The sequence below is a fragment of the Lutra lutra genome, chromosome 3 (assembly GCF_902655055.1).
Source record: "Lutra lutra chromosome 3, mLutLut1.2, whole genome shotgun sequence".
Taxonomy (NCBI): domain Eukaryota; kingdom Metazoa; phylum Chordata; class Mammalia; order Carnivora; family Mustelidae; genus Lutra; species Lutra lutra.
This window is the reverse complement of record NC_062280.1, coordinates 66,924,623-66,944,716: the sequence shown is the minus strand read 5'-3', so window position 1 is coordinate 66,944,716 and position 20,094 is coordinate 66,924,623. Positions and strand designations below refer to the sequence as shown.

The 20,094-nt window shown below is 36.1% G+C and overlaps 1 protein-coding gene across 3 annotated transcripts in view; it reads right to left on the bottom strand.

Annotated features, from left to right (window-relative positions):
- PPIG (peptidylprolyl isomerase G) overlaps positions 1-18,590 on the bottom strand; it is a 50,995-nt gene extending 32,405 nt beyond the window's left edge. Inside the window, exons 1-8 of one of the 3 annotated variants that reach the window (XM_047722090.1) lie at positions 18,455-18,562; positions 16,664-16,697; positions 4,740-4,787; positions 4,364-4,441; positions 4,198-4,272; positions 3,105-3,212; positions 2,034-2,078; positions 892-979 (exon numbers count right to left, since the gene is read on the bottom strand). In XM_047722090.1, coding sequence (XP_047578046.1) covers positions 892-979; positions 2,034-2,078; positions 3,105-3,212; positions 4,198-4,272; positions 4,364-4,424 — 377 coding nt within the window. In that variant the 5' untranslated portion in view covers positions 4,425-4,441; positions 4,740-4,787; positions 16,664-16,697; positions 18,455-18,562. Of the gene's footprint in view, positions 1-891; positions 980-2,033; positions 2,079-3,104; positions 3,213-4,197; positions 4,273-4,363; positions 4,442-4,739; positions 4,788-16,663; positions 16,698-18,042; positions 18,215-18,454 lie in introns of those variants that run through there. The other 2 variants (XM_047722088.1, XM_047722089.1) reach the window with 2 other exon arrangements.
- Between the last annotated feature and the right edge of the window lie 1,504 nt (positions 18,591-20,094).

The following is a 20,094-nucleotide window of genomic DNA, read 5'->3' as shown; positions in this document are numbered from 1 at the left end:
AAATAAACAGTAACGCTAGTGAATAGGTTACTTTTCACAGTAGTATAGAATGGGGATTTTCTATTCTAGGACTCAGCAAATGGGTACAAATTCTGAAATAATGGGAGCCAAGTTTCTCACTGTTGAAGGGAGTTACAAATATGGAATAGTAAAACACTAGAATTATCCATATGGTGCTTACAGATTAAGTTCCTTTGAGAGTAGGAGAGTTCAAGGCTACCGAAGAGGAGAATAAATATATATCCACAGGGCATAATAAAAAAACATGTACTGTTGACAAGAGCTCTGGTCAAAATTTTTTGGGGGTCAGAATTGGAGAGCATCAAGAATACGGACTTTGGGGCTATAAACAAATTTTTGTGAGTACATGAATTCACAAATACAGAATCTCTGAATAATAAGGATCAACTGTATTCTACTCTTTGTAATCATGTAATTTATAAAGAGATACTCTATAAATATCCTATTATTAAATTTACCCTCTAAATAGATAACTCTTAATCAATTATTACTGAGATGAATGCAAAATGGCAACTTTTCTATCATTTCTTTTACCTTTATTAGCTGCCATTCTAAGGAACAGCTTTTTCTTTCTTTTTAAAAAATTTTATTTATTTATTTGACAGAGAAAGATCACAAGTAGGCAGAGAGAGGGAGAAGAAGGCTCCCTGCTGAACAGAGAGCTTGATGTGGGGCTCCATCCCAGGACCCTGAGATTATGACCTGAGCCGAAGGCAGAGGCTTAACCCACTCTCTTCAACTCTCTTCAACAATTCATTGTTCTCCTTACTTCAAAAATTTTCCCCTTTATGGATCCCTTTATTAGTGATCAATGAGAAATGACACACCATAAGAAGGGATATTTTAAATGATCATGGCACAGATACTTACATGAAGAACTGTGAACCATTTGTATCCTTCCCTCTGTTGGCCATAGACAAGAGAAATTCTTTGTTGTGTTTAACAGCAAAACTCTCATCTACAGAAAAGCAAAGTTTTCAGTTACATTACTGATATAACCTCCAGAAAAATTTCATTTTCATGCTTCATTTCTTTTGTTCATATGTGCTCTTTAGCACCGGATAAATTTTAGATAAGTCAGGTTAAAATAAGAGAGAATCAAATATTAACTAGCTCCCTCTCCCATCTTTTTAGATAAAAATATTTCTAATTTTCAATCCTTTGCTAAAATTCCAAATACTATTATCAACCCCCTTCCTTTCCATTTGCATTTGTCTATTTTTTTTTTTAAACAACACAGCTTTGATTATTCAAGCAAAAAATAAAATGTTCCTTAAAAAGAAGGAGAAAGAAACCAGACAGGATTCTTTTACATTTCATCTGTTTCATTTTTGAGCACAAAAAGGCACATATACTATTTTAAACACAGAGAGGCACTCATTAACTTAATCTCTGCCACAGCATCATTTATTGTAGAGTAGCTTGCCTTCCAATCTTGGATTAGAATATGGGAACAATGCAAGTGGAATGTGAAACAAAATTTCACTTAATCCCTAATGTGAAAGATGGGAAATATGAAATTATTTCCACATTCCTATGTTTATATTTCTTTCAAATGATCTTCACATCAATAAAAAATAAGAGAAAACTTAAAAAGTTGAGAAAAAATATTATAGCCGAAGTTTAATAAGTTAAAGAGAGTTTTTAAAAAGTGCATAGGAAAGTTTACCCACTAAGCATGTGGATATTGTTACTATGAAATACTGCTAAATCTCTTTTAATAAAAATTAAGATTAAGCTATGGAAGTTCCCATTCTAGCACTATACTTCCAAGATTTTATTACAGACCATTGAAACCCTTCAAATAACATGGTGCATTAATGTACTCAACATACAAAAATTCCTACCTCTATAAGAAAATCTACCACATAAAATTTTTCACAAGAAAATTAACTTTCAGATTCACTGAATGCAGTTGGATATTAGTATGCTGTTTAGTAATCTTATTGATTCAATACGGAAAAATAACAGAGAAAACATTAAAAATAAAATTTAAATGTAAACATCTTTACCTTCAAAAAATCCTCCGTAAATAGATTCCCCTCCTCGTCCATTTCCTAAGGATGAAAAACACAAGACTCTTAAACTCTCAAAACAATAATCTTTTTGAAGATGTTGCCTAAAGAAAATACTTCTTACAAAGTAGGTGCTCAGGGGCGCCTGGGTGGCTCAGTGGGTTAAGCCTCTGCCTTCGGCTCGGGTCATGATCCCAGGGTTCTGGGTTCGAGCCCCACATCTGGGCTCTCTGCTCAGTGGGGAGCCTGCTTCCTCCTCTCTCTCTCTCTGATTGCCTCTCTGCCTACTTGTGATCTCTCTGTCAAATAAATAAATAAAATCTTTAAAAAAAAAAAAAAAGGTAGGTGCTCAAATGACTTCAAAAATACTCAAAGGTTCACAGGATATCCTAAAAGATACTAATTTAAATTCAATACTGACAAGATCCCAAATTACTTTCTTTCCCCTTCGATACAAGAGCAAAAATGTGACAAGGCCTATCAAGATATGTGGGAAAAAAAGAACATTCAGATTCTAATGATTATGTAGACCTTTAAACAAAAATTAGATTTTTTCCAAAGCATCTTTAAAAATAGTTTGTTTTTACAATTTAAAAGTATAGGTAAAAATTAGGGGTGCCTGGGTGGCTCAACTGATTAAGCATCTGCCTTTGGCTCAGGTATGATCCCAGGATCCTGGGATCCTGTCCTCTACTGGGCTCCTTGCTCAGCGGAGAGCCTACTTCTCCCTCTGTGTGCCGCTTCTCCTGCTTGTGCTCTCTGATAAGTAAGTACAAATCCTTAAAATAAATAAATAAATAAATAAATAAAAGTAAAGGTATAAACTATACTGTAGTTAAAGATTACTAGTTTTGACAAGACCAAACACACATACTGATAGGTTACTAGGAGATGAATACAGAATTGTTTTTTATCCAGAAGCAAATTTCTGAAATTACTTCACGCATCAAAAGTAAAATTATTTCCTATCTGCTTCCTTCTTTTTGTCTATTTGAGTATTTCTACAGACTTGTCTAACTTTAAAATCTATGATACTTAACAAAGCATACATGATTTTCAACGTCTTACCTTCACTGAAGTCACCACCTTGAACCATAAAATCTTTGACAACTCTGTGAAAAAGACAACTCTTATAATGTAATGGCTTCTGAGTTGATTTTCCTGTCCCCTTTTCACCTACAGAGAAGAAAATTAGTTGGCCATTTAGTAGAAAGGAAGTCAAGGAAGCAGTATTAAAGCAAAATTAATGATGAAAACTTTTCCCTGTAAAATACATGTCTCTTAAACTATGTAGATGTTTTTAAACTATAGAATTTTCTCTCCCCTTAGGAATTCTTTTTTTAATTCATTTAAAAATCATCCATGTTTTTCTGCAGAGTATAGAAATATAGAAATCAATCTCAGATTGATTACAAGGGCTCCTGGGTGGCTCAGTGGGGTAAGCCTCTGCCTTTGACTTGGGTCATGATCTCAGGGCCCTGGGATCGAGGCCAGCATGGGGCTCTCTGCTCAGTGGGAAGCCTGGTTCCCCCTCTCTCTCTGCCTGCTGCTCTGCCTACTTGTGAGCTCTCTGTCAAATAAAAAAATAAAATCTTTAAAAATAAAATCCCATTACAAGTGGTATTTTCTAAAATTTACTTTCATGGGGTATTTGGATAGCTTAGTCGGTTAAAGTATCTGACTCTTGGTTTTAGCGCAGATTGTGATCTTAGGGTCATGGGACTGCCCCCCCCACAACCTTGTTGGGCTCTGCTGCTTAAGGTTCTCTCCCTCGCTCTAAATGAAGAAAAATATATTACTTTCACATCTTGGTCAATGGTACATAATCTGCATAAAGAAAATTAAAATATGTTAAATAAAAAAATTAAAACTATAGTCAAATGGTATTACTTTTAGGCCAACTAAAAACATCAACAAACGGGACACCTGGGTGGCTCAGTCAGTTAAGCCACTGCCTTCGGCTTAGGTCATGATCCCAGGGTCCTGGCATTGAGACCGGCATCGGGATCCTTGCTCAGCAGGGAGCCTGCTTCTCTCTCTGCCTCTGCCTGACACCTTACCTGCTTGTGCTTGCACTCTCTCTCTGACTAAATAAATAAATAAATAAAATCTTAAAAAAAAAAACTCTTAAAAAGAAAAAAGAAAAAAAATATCAACAAACCTGTACAAAGACAACGAAAGTTCTCGCATGTTTTTGGGCACACATCAGAAAATAATTCAAAGACAACTCTTCCAGCTGAAAAAGAAGGAAGCTTGTTTATACTTTACTAATTTTTAATATTAAATATTCATTTATAAATGTTACATGGGAAGATTAATTTTCTTACCAGGTTGATTATTAATCGCAATGTCAAAAAAACATCGAGGACGCTGAACCTTTATTCCCATGGCTCCAATACTTCAATCTATGAATAAAATACAGTTTCAGGCAAACAGACCCAAACAGCAAAAATTTCTTATAAATTTCTAGGGGAAAAAAAAATCCTGGAACACAAACTAAAAATGTAGTTTGAACTTAAATCGACATTTTTTTTTTAAGAGATTAGACTGCACTTTGTGAAACATTAAAGACAAAAACAAAAAACAAAAAACAAAACCTTAGCCATAATATTATAAAATTCTATTTTAACCACTGAATATAGATTGCCACCCACACAGAAAATTGTACTAAGTCTGTATGATTAGTGAACTCAAGCAGATTACCTTTAAATAGAGAAAAATCAAGGGCAGACTAATCCAATCCTTTTGCTCCTTGAAAACAAAAAGGAGAGTTTTGATTAAAATGGTGCTTTAAAAAGAAAAACATTAAAATTCCTAAAATACAACAAAAATAAATTATCAAGGAAGAAAATGGGATATTTTTATAATAGTAATATATGGTATCTTTCCACTGAGTAAAATCACAACATTACATATGAGGCTATTTTCTGATCATGAGCAAGAGACTTTACTGATATGCTAGTTAGACACAAAAAATACCAATAGGTGAGATACTCTGTAAACACTTCTATCTACACAGCAGATCACTTATTATTTAACATTCTTTTAATGAGACATTTATTTGAAGGACTTAAGCTATTTCAGCCATGGTATGTGGTAGGATATGACAGGGTAAAGTGAAGAGTAGAAGAAACAAAGGTAGTTAGTTTAAATAGCATCCAAAATTATGGGCTATAAAAATAGCTGCATCTGCTCAGAATAGAAACTGTAATGTATATGCTTTTCTGAAAATTATCATATCTAAGCTGGTAGTTCTACAAGCACTGTAGGATATTTTAGGTCCAGCAAAGCTGTGAAAAATCTATTTCTCCATCCCAAATAGATTCCTGTCTTTATCAATTTGTATAGATATCTATAGATTCACCATAGATTGTAAGAAATAATAACATAGTATTACTTTACCAGTTTCCTCCAATGGTAGTATTTTAGAAGACTGTTATATAATACTGCCACTGTAGCATAAAGCAGAACAATGTTGATACAATCCTTTATCCCTGTTCACATTTCTCTGTTTTACTGGCACTCATCTGCATGCTTGTCTATTTATTTAGTTCTACACAATTTCATCATATGTGTAGGTTTATGTATCGCCATCTCTCATCAATTTTACACCCACAAACTATAAATCAGAATACTCGATTTTGCCCAAATCACCAGCAATTTGAAAAATGCAGATATGTATTCATTTGCTTAATGTCGATTATGTGAATTAGGGATAAAATTATATAAAAGACATATTATATTGCATTCAAAATCAGGCAAAGTGTTGATATATTCACTTTTGGCATTATTGTATGAGAAGGGGGAGGATGTGGGGCTCAATCCCAGGATGTCGGGATCACGACCTGAGCCAAAGGCAGAGGCCTTAACCCACTGAGCCACCAGGCACCCCAAAGATTTTATTTATTTATTTGACAGACAGAGATCACTTTAACCCACTGAGCCACCCAGGCACCCCTATATAGCAGTTTTAAAAGTCTACTATTACTTAGCTGAAAAGAAAAAAAAGCTATTTGCATATCAGTATTGTGTTTACACTCTAAAATAAATATTGTAAATAATACTAAATAATGCTCTAAATAATACTCAATTTCTACAGAGTTACATAGCAAAACTGATAGCACTCTGCAGAAGGGACTAGGAGTAGGGATGGAGGTCAATGGAGTCTTTAGCTTTAACTATAAAGTTTGAATTTTTGCAATGAGAATATATTCATGTATTCATTGCCCAATTAAAAATTAATAAAATTTAAAGCTATATCTGCATAATAAAATAAAACTGTAGGAAATAAACAAAAATACTAAGAGCCTATCTCTAAATGAAAGGGTCATACGCAAATTTTTTTTAGTTTCTCATTTCCGAAGTTTTCTACACACCTCTAAAACTCTTCAAGGGGCACCTGGGTGGCTCAGTGGGTTAAAGCCTCTGCCTTCGGCTCGGGTCATGGTCTCAGGGTCCTGGGATGGAGCCCCGCATCGGGCTCTCTGCTCAGCGGGGAGCCTGCTTCCTCCTCTCTCTCTGCCTGCCTCTCTGACTACTTGTGATCTGTCAAATAAATAAATAAAAATCTTTAAAAAAAAAATTAAATAAATAAAACTCTTCAAAAGAGCACTCAAGTTTTAATGTATTTTTTTTAAAGATTTTATTTATGTATTTGACAGAGAGAGATCACAAGCAGGCAGAGAGGCAGGCAGAGAGAGAGGAGGAAGCAGGCCCCTGCTGAGCAGAGAGCCCGATGTGGGACTGGATCCCAGGACCCTGAGATTATGACCTGAGCCGAAGGCAGCGGCTTAACCCACTGAGCCACCCAGGCGCCCCATCAAGTTTTAATGTATTTTTTAAGTGTCTCACTTTCATGATTATTACTGTTGTTTAACATTTAAATCTAGAAGATCTTAAGAAATTATTTTTCTTTTTCACGAAATTGTGTACTCCTCCCCCAATGGAAACCAGGAAAAGTACATGTAAATATTTATCCAAACTAGATATTAAATAATTTTTCAGGTTCATGAATAAATAAAGGAAATAAAAAGACTGGACTTCATGAAGATATTTATTATTCCTATTTTTCAAAAGGAAATTAGAAAGTAGAAAACGGGCACATGAGTGGCTCAGTCCACTAAACCTCTAACTTGGTTTTGGCTCAGGTCATTCTCAGGGTCACGACATCAAGCCCCATGTGGGTCCCTGTGCTCAGCAGGGAGTCTGCTTGAGATTCTCTTTCTCCCTATTCCTCTGCCCCTCCATCCCTGGGTTCACTCGCACACACTTTCTCTCAAATAAATAAATCTTAAAAAAAAAAAAAAAAGTAAGTAATGGGACACCTAGTAGCTCAGTTGGGTTAAGCTGCTGCCTTTGGCTCAGGTCATGATCCCAGGGTCCTGTGATCAAGTTCCGAGTACGGCTCCTTGCTCATAGGGGAGCCTGCTTCTCTCTGCCTCTACCTGCCACTCTGCCTGCTTATGCTCTCTCTCTCTGACAAATAAATAAAATCTTAATAAAGAAATAGAAAAAAAATTTTTTAAAGTCTTTAAAAAGTAAGTAAAAAACAGGAAAACATTTTCAGCAAACGTGATGGGTTAATTTTTTACTGTACAACAGTGCTTAGGAATGGAGTGCTAGAACAATTCTTCGCTAACCAGAACCATCCTAACTCACTGAAGTTAATCACCCGTATCCCTATTTAAACATCAGCACATGCGACAACCAAAAAGCCCTCTCTGTGTTCATGTCCTTCTGCCCATCGTCCTGTATGGGACAATGCACCATACAGTTAAAAGCACAAAACCCACCCAAGGAAACAAACAATTTATAAAAAATGAAATCGAAAATGTAAACATTAACAATTTTGCTAAGCAACTTGGCATTACAGACCAACTTTGAATATATTCATATTAACATTTAACACTTTAGTAATTTAGTATCTTGGAATCTCTCTGAAGGTAATCATTTTAAATGAAATATTCTTTGATTCTGGTTTAACAGTAATTAGAAACAACCTACATGTCCAACATATCAGTTAACTAAATTAAGAAATACTCATATAATCCATTACACTGCCTATGGAAATGCAATTTTTAAAAATATGGAGAAAATGTTAAACAAAAAATATCATATGGTTCTAACATTAAATGGTTAGAAAGATTTTAGGTATAAAAAAATTGGGGGCACCTGGCTGACTCAGTCAGAAGAAGAGCATGTGTCTCTTGATCTTGGGGGTCATAAGTTTGAGCCCCATGTGTTATTAAAAACATAAACTTAAAAAAAAAACCCCTCACATCTACCCTTTACCTTAAAAAAATTCACACGCAGTCACTAAAGTGCTTTTTATAATAAAAAATTTTTAAAAACCAGTTGTGCAGTGACAGAAATTGGTTAAATGATTCTCTCATGAAATGGATGATATTCATTTAGTCACTAGAAATCATATTCTTTACATGTTAAAATCAGAGATAACATTTTCACCTAACAAAAATAAACAATACAGGGGCGCCTGGGTGGCTCAGTGGGTTAAAAGCCTCTGCCTTCAGCTCAGGTCATGATCCCAGGGTCCTGGGATCCAGCCCCCCATCGGGCTCTCTGCTCAGCGGGGAGCCTGCTTCCTCCCCTCTCTCTGTCTGCCTCTCTGCCTACTTGTGATCTCTGTGAAATAAATAAATAAAATCTTAAAAAAAAAAAACAATAATGACCTCATACATTGTTGCCAATAGTAAAGGCGTAAACTGATACAATCTGTTGCCAATTTGACAACATACAATATTACTAGCACATTAAAATACCCTTTGACTCAGTAACCCATTTTAGAAATTTTATACATATCCCACACATTTGCAAAATAAGGTTATGTACAAGGTTATTCAAGGCACCATTGTTTCTGTGGTTAAAAGGCTGTAAATATAAATGTCCATAAAGAAGGACAGATTACATAAGTCATACTATATCCATACAATGTACAAGGCTATAAAAAGGAATGAGAAAGCAGTTTATGTACTGCTTTAAGTTTAAACTTTATATTAAGTTTAAAAAAAAATAAAAAAGCAAAGATACAGATATGTGTATGGCAATGCTTTGCTTTCTTTGTATATTTCTCGAAGTAAAAAAAATATGTATATATGTTTGCTTATCTAATACAGAGGCAGCTGGTGGGAGAGGAAATGCTGGGGAAGATAGTAAGATTTTTTTTTTTTTACTGTATAACCAACCGTTTATACCTTTTCAGTTTTATACCATATGAACATATTGTTATTAAAAGTTACTACAGGGACGCCTGGGTGGCTCAGTTAGTTAAGCATCTGCTTTTGGCTCAGGTCATGATCCCAGGCTCCTGAGATGGAGCTCCAGGTTGCACTTCCTGCTCAGCAGGCAGTCTGCTTCTCACTCTCCCTCTTGTCTGCTACTCAGCCTACTTGTGCTCTCTCTCTAGCTGTCAAATAAATAAAATCCTAAAAAAAAAAAAGTTACTACAAAAAATAAAATGGAAAGGAAAAATTATCAAAGCTTACTCAGGGATGAGGAGATATTCACGATATATTAAGTGAAAAAGGCGGGTTAGTAAAGATTTCCAACTTTACACATAAGAGATATACATTAAAAAGAGATGAAACCATTATGCTGAAGACTTATCTGTACCACCATGTTCAGTGCAGCATTATTTACAACAGCCAAGACATGGAGACAACCTAAGTGTCCATCAACAGATGAATGGATTAAGAAAATGTAGTGTATTTACATATACAAAAGGATACTATTCAGCCATTAAAAAACAAGGAAATCTGGCAATTTGCTACAACATGAATACTGTATGATCCCACTTATATGTAGAATCCAAGAAAAAAAGATAAATTTTTAAAAATACATATATGTATATGTATATGTGTATGTACAAACACACCCCGCCCAAACTCACAGAAAAAGAAATCAGATTTTTAGTTACCAGAGCTGTGGAGAGAGGGTAGAAGAATCGAATGAAGATGATCAAAAGATATAAACTTCCAGTTATAAGTTAGTACTGGGGATATAATAAAAACATAGATGGCCATAGTTAACTGCTGTATGGTATATTAGAAAGCTAAGAGAGTAAATCCTTAAAATTCTCATCAAAAGAAAAAAAAAACTTTCTTCCTTGCACCTATATCAGACGGTGGATGTTAACAAAACTTATTGTGGTAATCATTTTCCAATATATGTTAAGTCATATGCTGTACAATTTAAATTTATACTGTGTAATATGTCAATTACATTTCAATGTAAGTGAAAGACTAGATTTACACCAAAATACTGACACTGATTATAAATTATGCAGCATTATTTGCAATAGCCAAGACATGAAAACAACCCAAGTGTCCCCTGGTGGATGAATGAATAAAGAAAATGTGATATGTGTGCATACACATACACAGGAATATCATTCAGCCACAAAAAAGGAAGGAAATCCTGCAGTGCCTGGGCAGCTCAGTCAGTTGGGTGTCTGACTCCTGCTTTCGGCTCAGGTCATGGTCTCAGGATCATGAGATGGAGCCCCAGGTTGGGCTCCACTCTCTTGAGATTCTTTTCCTCTTCCTTTCTGCCCCTACCACTATAAAATAAGTAAAATCTTAAAAAAAAAAAAAAAAAAAGGAAATCCTATCACTTGTGACATGTATGAATCTTGAGGACATTATACTAAGTGAAATAAGTTAGAGAAAGACAAATACCATATAATCTCACTTATATACATACATAACCTTAAAAAAAAAACAACTAAACAAAACCTAAATTCATTTGAAGTCCTGGGGATGTAATGTACAGCATGATGACTATATTTAAGAGCACTATACTGTGTATTTGAAATTTGCTAAGAGAGAAGATCTTAAAAGCTCTCATCACAAGAAAATATTTGCACCTATGTAAGGAGATGATTAACTAGATTTAATGTGATCATTTTGCAACATATACAAATATCAAATCATTATGTTGTACCTGAAACTAATATAATATCAATTATATCCCCAAAAAATGAATAAATAAGTTACCCCCAAAGATTTACACCAAAATATTAAGATTGATTATAGTTAGGCGATAAGTTTAAGGATAATTTTTACATATTTGTTTTCCAAATTTTCTTCGACAGGTACTAAGTTTACAGTCATGAATATTTTTAAACAAACAGTCAGGGACGCATGGGTGGCTCAGTTGGTTAAGCATCTGCCTTTGACTTGGCTCATGATCCCAGGGTCCTGGAATAGAGTCCGGTATCAGGATCCTTGCTCAGTGGGGAGCCTGCTTCTCCCTCTGCCTGCCGCTCCCCTTGCTTGTGTGCGCTTTCTAATAAATAAATAAAATCAAAAACACTAATAAAATGAGATAATGTTTTGCCTATCAAAATAGTAAAGAGTTTTTAGAAGACTAATTCCCAAAACAAGACACAGCTCCTCCGGAAATAATATGTGAAACTCTTAAAACTGTTTATACCTTAAACTGATTTTCACTTTAATCCAGTAAAGTTCACATAACTAGGAATCTCTTACAAGAAACTACCCTTTTAGAAAGCCTTCGTGTATAAAGTTAGCTATATTAGTGCTCTTTTTAGGGATATATAATCGGAAGCAACCTAGTCAATATTATAAAAAATGGTTAAATCATGGTCTCTAACTGAATGAGATATCATAGTTGTTAAAGTAATGTTATAAACATTAGTAATTTGGAAAATACTTATAATTTGTTAAAAAATAAGATACAAGGGCGCCTGGGTGGCTCAGTGGGTTAAAGCCTCTGCCTTCAGCTCAGGTCATGATCCCAGGGTCCTGGAATCGAGCCCCACCTCGAGCCCCACCTCGGGCTCTCTGCTCAGCAGGGAGTCTGCTTCCCTCTCTCTCTCTGCCTGCCTCTCTGCCTACTTGTGATCTGTCTGTCAAATAAATAAATAAATAAATAAATCTTAAAAAAAAAAATAAGATACAAAACAGTATATGCAAAAGCATTATAATCAACTACTCCTAAAGATTTATAAAAAGAAAAAAAAACTGGAAAATCATCATTGTGTTGGCTGTAAGACCAAGACAGTTTTTTGCCTTCCTGTATTTCATTCTACTTTTCTTTAATAAATATAATTGGTATTATAAAGAAAAATTCATAATAAAAAATGTATATATAATCTTCTAAGATTATAATGTACATGGCTATAAGTGATTATAATATATATATTTAGGTTATACCATATAAGGATTTTTTCATAGAAATAGATTAAAATTAGTTTTCCTTAAGTAAATAAAAATGCCTTAAATTCAAGAAAGATGACAGCAATTATTAAAAGCACTACAGAAATCTCAAGTATGTAAATGTTGTTATAGCTAATGAAAACAATGATGACAAAAAAAGATGGCTCAATACTATGTCTCTAATTTACTGAAATCAGATTTTACCTAATCAGAAATATAGGACATAGAATTTCCTCTATGAAAATACTCAATATTTTCATAGAGGTATTACTCAATAATACCTAAAATCAAACATGAGATAAACATCTGATCAATTTTTCACATTTTCAAGAAAAAGTAAACAGAAATAATACTGAGAGATACCAAAGATACAATTCAGGGAAAAATCAAGTCTATGCAATTTTCAATAAAATAATTCACAACTTTCTTTATATAAGGAAAGGTTTCAGAAGAGTAGCTGCCTCTGTGGCAAATTTGTTAAACCTAAGTGAGTTGCAGCTATTTCCATAAAATCCAGACATTAATTTTTCTTGAAAAGCAAACAAAATTAATGTGCTCCATTCCTGTGCAGCCAGTAATCAACATGGTCTGCCCCCAACTACAGCCTATTAATTTTTACTATTTACTATCTACTTGACCCCATGAACTCATTTCACCTGCTTGATTCCTTCAGAAATTTGAGTGATACTTAACCACACCTACTTTTTTTTATAATGAAAATACTTTTTACATAATAAAGCTAACAGAATCACTGAAAAAAGTTAGATCATATAAAAACGCATGAAATCCTGACACTTAGGCTATAACTTTTAAAATGTTCATGTATATTCTTTTTTCTAAGCAGAGAGAAATACAGTTGTTTTCAGTGTCTACCAACAATATCGTTTTGTATGTCAATAATATGTAGTATTTTAAAATAGTAAATACCAGAATATGTAAACTTCTGTAACAAATACATTTCATAAAAATAAGAGGTAACAAATTCATACGTAAAAAGTTTATAATCTTGTAGTTTCATATGTAAAATAATTTTGATATTCATCCTAGAGTAACATGAAGGATGGGGAAAGGGGCCAGGACAAGAACACAGACAACTAATTACTAAAATATATGGTAAAGGACACGGTATTTGCAGTTAGGCAATAAATACTGCAGTGATTTATGACATTCAAAGAATTATTTAGAAGTTTCACACAGTATGAAAAAGTCAAAGTACTCAGTCTTCAAAAAGTAGACAGTAAATCTTTTAAACTATTAAGATTAGCAGGTCTTTGCCTTTCTGATTCCCCTGGCTAATTCCTCTGTGTCCTTAAAGATTCAAATAGCCAGAGTACACTCTGGGAACTTCACCTTGACTCTCTAAAGCTTAAATGATCCTCCTTTGCTGAATCTTATTTTCATTATCATAAACTTGTTTGTAGACTCCACAAATTCAGAACCCTTCTATCTTCAAACATGCACAAGGCCTGGCCCAGGACTACATTATCAAATGGAAATAATACTAGTTTAACAAGGCACGTGCAGAACCAGGCTCTGCCTAAACTTCAGTACTTCCTCCTCTATGTACTGCTTCTCACATGGAATACTGCTAATTCGTATCTGTAGTTAGTAAATTCTCCCAGAGCCTACTAGTCAGTAACCATCCTCTGAGTCTTTTCCATAATTGAAACAGAACCTATTCCCTAGATCAGCCTAATTGAGTTGCATTTTACTAATAAAATGTTTTTTCTTTCTTAGTAAACAGAATCCATTATAAGAGGGAGCATCTTCAGTTCAGGACGAAGAAATAAAGATGGAGGGATGCCTGGGTGGCCCAGTCAGTTAACCATCTGCCTTTGGCTCAGGTCATGATCCCAGACTCCTGGCATCAGCCTCTCAGCAGGGAGTCTGCTTCTCCCTCTCCCACTGTCCCTTCCCTTGCTTGTCCTTGCTCTCTCAAATAAATAAAAATCTTAAAAAAAAAAAAAAAAATAGGGGCGCCTGGGTGGCTCAGGGGGTTAAAGACTCTGCCTTCGGCTCAGGTCACGATCTCAGGGTCCTAGGATAGAGCCCCGCATTGGGCTCTCTGCTCAGCAGGGAGCTTGTTTTCTCCTCTCTCTCTGCCTGCTTGTGATCTCTGTCAAATAAATAAATAAAATCTTTCAAAAAATAAAGATGGGGGGCGCCTGGGTGGCTCAGTGGGTTAAGCCGCTGCCTTCAGCTCAGGTCATGATCTCAGGGTCCTGGGATTGAGTCCCGCATCGGGCTCTGCTCAGCAGGGAGCCTGCTTCCCCCTCTCTCTCTCTCTGCCTGCCTCTCTGTCTACTTGTGATCTCTCTCTGTCAAATAAACAAATAAAATCTTAAAAAAAAAAAAAAAAGAAAGAAAGAAAAAAATAAAGATGGAAAGTTCTCAACTGCTTAAGTTTAGTAAAACAGGTAACAATTTTCACACACCATTTCCACCTCTAAGTGCAAGCATATTACATTAAACTAATTAAAACCACAGATCTTTAAAATTACTTTCAAAGGCAATGTGACATTCACACCAGTATCTTCAGCCTACCCCCAATACAATTCAGAGATCAAATGAGAAATGAAAACAGACTGTTTCAAAAACATTTTAATGTTTGAGTATCATACTTGCTAATTAATTACTTAAGCACAAACAAATTAACATTCTGAGGCATCAGAAAAGGCAACTATGCTCTTCCATATGATCCCCCCTCACTTGGTGTCTGATAGTCACAAACCACTAGGCTGGTAGAATCATGAGTAACAGTGTACATGCACTTCCTAAATTCTCAAATCCTTTAGAAAACATAAAAATAGCTGTAATGTTGCCAAGTTTGGTGTTAAATAGGGTATTACATACTTTCTAAACATAGAATATGAGAGCATAAAACTATGCTTTGTTAGTACTGAACTCAAAAGCATATACTAACTGGGAAATCCCTGCTAATACTCTTCATACTGCACCTGCAATTATTTAAGTTTTTACAATGATAAATGTATACCACTCTCTCATACCTACACCATACAATAGCAACATGCTAGCCAATGTGGTAATTCCCTTATAAACTACAGACTTTTGAAGTTTGGAGGAAACTTAATCTAATCAGTCTTCTGATTTTATAGGTTTGACAATAAGAGGACTAAATAAGTGACTGAAGCAAGGTCATGAGTTGAAAAAGCAAGAGTTTTCTGGTTTACTTAACAGCTTCACTGTAGAAAATACCTTATTCATAAATATTCCAGATAACGGCTTATTTAATTTTACTTTCTACCTTATGACTATAATGCAATGATATAATTATGAATAAACCTTAAACTAAAGTTTATACATAATTAAGAGTACCTAATATATAAAGAGGCTTCATTTTTTAAAAATCAGTGACTTAAGGAATCATTCATGTTTTAAAAACAACCATTTTAATGTTTAAAAAACTGATGCCTATATTAAAAGGTACAATCTCTTTCAAGAGGAGGTTGGTGTTTGCTTTATGACACCTCTTAAAAGTGCAAAAGATATGCTGTCTGGTACTGAAAGTACAAAGTCCTCAGTTATGGAAGTTTTCTCTGAGTATTTACACAATACTGCCTGTAGTAAATTTCAAGATGCAAGATTTGCCCCACAGAAATACAAATACAGAGTTCTTACAGAGGCAGAATATGCATTAAACCAGGGTAAAACCACTGACACTTAAACAGAAACTAAAGCTTGGTTCTAATATTAAAGATAAAAAAAAGTGAAGCAATACAATGTAGCAGAAATCTGCAACAAACTCTTCAAATCACTTTAGAATTAATATCTAATTAATTATCTAATTAATTCAATTAATCTTAGTATATTAGAATACTAAAACTAATACATTGTAATTCTATTGAAATACCCGAATAGTATTTAAAAAAAAGAAAAAGAAAAAGAAAAAAGAAAGAAAAGGAAAACATCAACATCTGTTTCTTAATTGAGCAACACTGGAATAATTAATTGCTAATGGTTCATACTTTTTTTTTTTTTTTTTAAGATTTTACTTATTTTGTAGAGAGAGTGAGAGAGAACACAAGCAGGGGCAGTGGGAGCCCGATGCAGGACTTGATCCTAGGACACCTGGGATCCTAACCTGAGCCAAAGGCATCACTTGACCAATGAGCCACCCTGGCACCCTGATTCATACCACTGATGACTAGTTCACATTATTATGAATGGCTACCAATTTTTCTTTGCATGTAGAATGGATGTTGCCTGACAGAAAACCCAATTTAAAATATGCAAAATATCAAAAGGATAAAAACTTTACTCAGAGGCCACTGATAACTGCAAGGCCACAATAAGCACCAAAAAAGAAAGGCCTTTAGTAAGTCACAATAAATGTAATGTATGTTCTTTACTTCACTCAGAGGATCACTGACTTCTTACTGAAAACCAATTTTACAGAGAATTTTAACAAACCTATTTATTTTTGAAGCCCACAGCTTATGACAGCCTGAAATCAAAATATTTGGGGCACCTGGGTGGCTCAGTGGGTTAAGCCGCTGCCTTCGGCTCAGGTCATGATCTCAGGGTCCTGGGATCGAGTCCCACGTCGGGCTCTCTGCTCAGCGGGGAGCCTGCTTCCCTTCCTCTCTCTCTGCCTGCCTCTCTGCCTACTTGTGATCTCTCTCTGTCAAATAAATAAATAAAATCTTTAAAAAAAATATTTTATAGATGAAGAAACTGAGGTTCAAAAGATGGTTGAGCCAGAAACAAATCCAAATTTTCTAAACTAGGAAGCTTGCATACTTGTACACTGCTGACAGCAGGGGAAGGCAACCCTGACAACAGCCTGCAAAGACCAAAAAAAAAAAAAAAAAAAAAAGCAAACAATTAAAAAAAAAAAAAAAGGCATAGCAGAAGCCTACTACAAGACCCAATGGGATTTCAGAGCACCTACTATTAATACTGAATAATAAAACCTTAAATGACGTAAAATGAACCCTAATTAAGAGAGAAGTCATTTGTTATAGAAATAACCGTATTTAAAATGGTTAAAATAAAAATGGGGGGAAATGCTAAAACGGGTAAATTTTCGGATACCTAAAAAATATGATAAGAGAAGCAGCCATTCTAGAAACCCGAGCCTCTTCTGGATTTTACGGTACTATTTCGAAAATGTTCATACACCTCCTCACCCATTTTTTAAGAACCGGCAAATTACTGACTTTTTTTTTATACCGACACGCACACATATTTCCCCTTCTATTTGGTTATAGCTACTAAAAGTTAACGGATCCCCCAAAGTCCAGAACATTTTGTTTCTTGGACGTATTTGTCATCACTACTGCAAAAGCTTGGACCTGAACAGAAAATACTGTTGTAGGAATAAATTAAATCAACGTACAAAATGGTGCTTTTAAAGCATTTCCAAAATGACTGGGAGTTCTCCGTTCCCGCAGACCTGACTTAGATCCTTAAAAGACTAACGATGAGCCAAATTCGCACACTTCCCCTAAGGCATATGGAGCTCTGAAGCCATCGCCTTCCTCCTAAAGAGTAATTATCTTCTCCTAAAAGGCCTGCGCTGCTCACAGCTCCTAGGAAACGTGGGTGAACTTCGAGACAGCCCTGGGATGAAAAGGGAAGAGCCTGGATTTCAGTTTTAGTCCAAAGGCCTCTAACACTTAACTATGTACGATAGACGCTGTCTGTGAGAGGAAAAAGGTCGGAGTAGGAGGAAAGCCCGTTTTCAGTCTAATCTTCACCCCTATGATCCAGCCTCCTCGCCCGCAAGTCTCCAACCCTCACCTGACAGGACGTCAGGTTACTTCTTCCCCACCAATTCTGCCACCTACCCCGCATTAGCGATTAGTCTTACGATTCTGAAGCATCAAAAATCACCCTTGTTCCCTAGAGTTCAGGCCGCCGCCGCTGCCGCCATATTACAGCTTGTGCGGCAAAATGCGTCAGGGAGGGAGGTGTGCGCCCAAGTGAGAGGGCGGGGGCTGGCAGGGGGAGGATCGTTTCCCACGCCTGGGAGGCACGGCTGGAGGCCTTCTCCAGCTGCAACAGCTGCAAAGCGAGAGCCACGGTCCTTGGGGGGCTCGTTCAGGGACCAGGCAGCCCAGACACCTCGAGGCGAAGACGGTTGGCTCCGACGGGCCTAACGCGTCGGCTCCGCCCCTCTCCTCGGGCTCTTCCCGCTCTCGTACCCTGGGACTGCTGCAAAGGACGCTACCGAAACAACACGAGCTTCGCGCCACCTACCTGCTCTTGTTGTCTTCACTTCCCGGGGTCCGGTCCTTTAAAGCGCTTCAAATCTACCGCCGCCAGAAAAGGCGCTAAAGCCCACTAACCGCCTCCCTCCCCCACAGCCCAGTCCCGGCGTGGAGGGAAAGCGTCGCGCAGGAAGTACGTCACCGGTTGACCGCAACTCCTGGTATTCTCTTGCTTGCGTCACATAGGCCCTCCCTGGAGTTCTAGGATTTTGATACCTATTAAATAAGTCATAGGTATAAATGCTTTTGGTGTGAGTTGATTGGGAACGTTTGTAACCGACAAAATGCCATATTCTTCGTGAAATGAAGTGCTTCATCCAATAAACATTTATTCATCCTCTGCCCAGAGTATTGGGAGGGAAGATCTACCATTAAGGAGCTTCCAGTTTAGCTTCCAGTTAACGCTGTGACACAAATTTTAAAAAACAAAAACGAACAAAGTGCTAGCTGAGGAAAAGAGGAAATTACCTAAGGTATTGACTCTCTGCTTTAAAATTCTCACAGCAACACCATGATACAGGTTATTAATGCGTATTTTACAGATAAGGAAATCGAGGCTCAGGGGTGAGAAGTGCCTCCTTCCCCCTAAATACACTGTTCCTAAATACCAAATTAAATCTTTGACTCCAAATCCAGGGGTATCTAGAGAAAATAGGACATATATTGCGATTTAATTATTTTAAGAGGCAAGCAAGTCCCTAGAATGTGTTAGAAATAAATGCCTCTGGTATTTGTAGGGAAGCGGGCTGGCAACAATCGTTGTGGGGACGTGGGGTGAGTTTTAGTGGAACTAGCTAAAGGAACTTAGATTTTGTTATTGTATAGAAAAAACGGTAAGTTACTGTTATTTAAGTTTTTCACTCGTTTAGGGTAGGTGAATTATCAACAGCTGAGCATGTGATATATGTAAGGGTATTGACCAATTTTAGTAGCTGTAAGACTGAGAGGACTATCCCCCTCCATATTCCCCACCACCACCACCCCCCTTTAGGCTTCACTTGTATTGCTGGAGAGTCACAGCACACCAATTCAAATGCTAATCTCACCCAGAAACACCCAAACAGACACACCCATAAATAAATATTTAATCTAGGTAGCCCTTGGCCCAGTCAAGTTGATACAAAATTAAGCATCACAACGGGTGTTGCACAGTTTATTTATCTATTCTACTTTAGATGGATATTTGTTTTGTTTTTGAGTTTTATCTCTTATTGAATAAAGCTTCTGTGAACATTCTTGTATCTGGTATATTAGAGAACATATATTTCACTTATATGTTGGAAATATACCTAGGAATGGAATTGCTAGATTTCAGGATATGGATAGAATCAGTTTTGGTAGATACTGCCAAAGAATTTTCTGAAGTGGTTGTACAGTATTCTTATCGCATATGCCTTGGGATTCCAGTATTGGTGAGAGCTCTCATTTGCAAATGAACCTAGCTTGAGCTGACTTAGGTAAAATTGAGAATGAAAACTGTTGCACAGTTTGGTGGCTTTAAAATATCTATAAATTCTCTAATGTAACTTTCTTTTTTTTCCCCCTCTAAAGTAACTTTCTTTTAATGAATAGTAAAAGGCAGAGTGACAGTGTGATTTTGGAGACTAGATCATAAAAGACATTTTAATT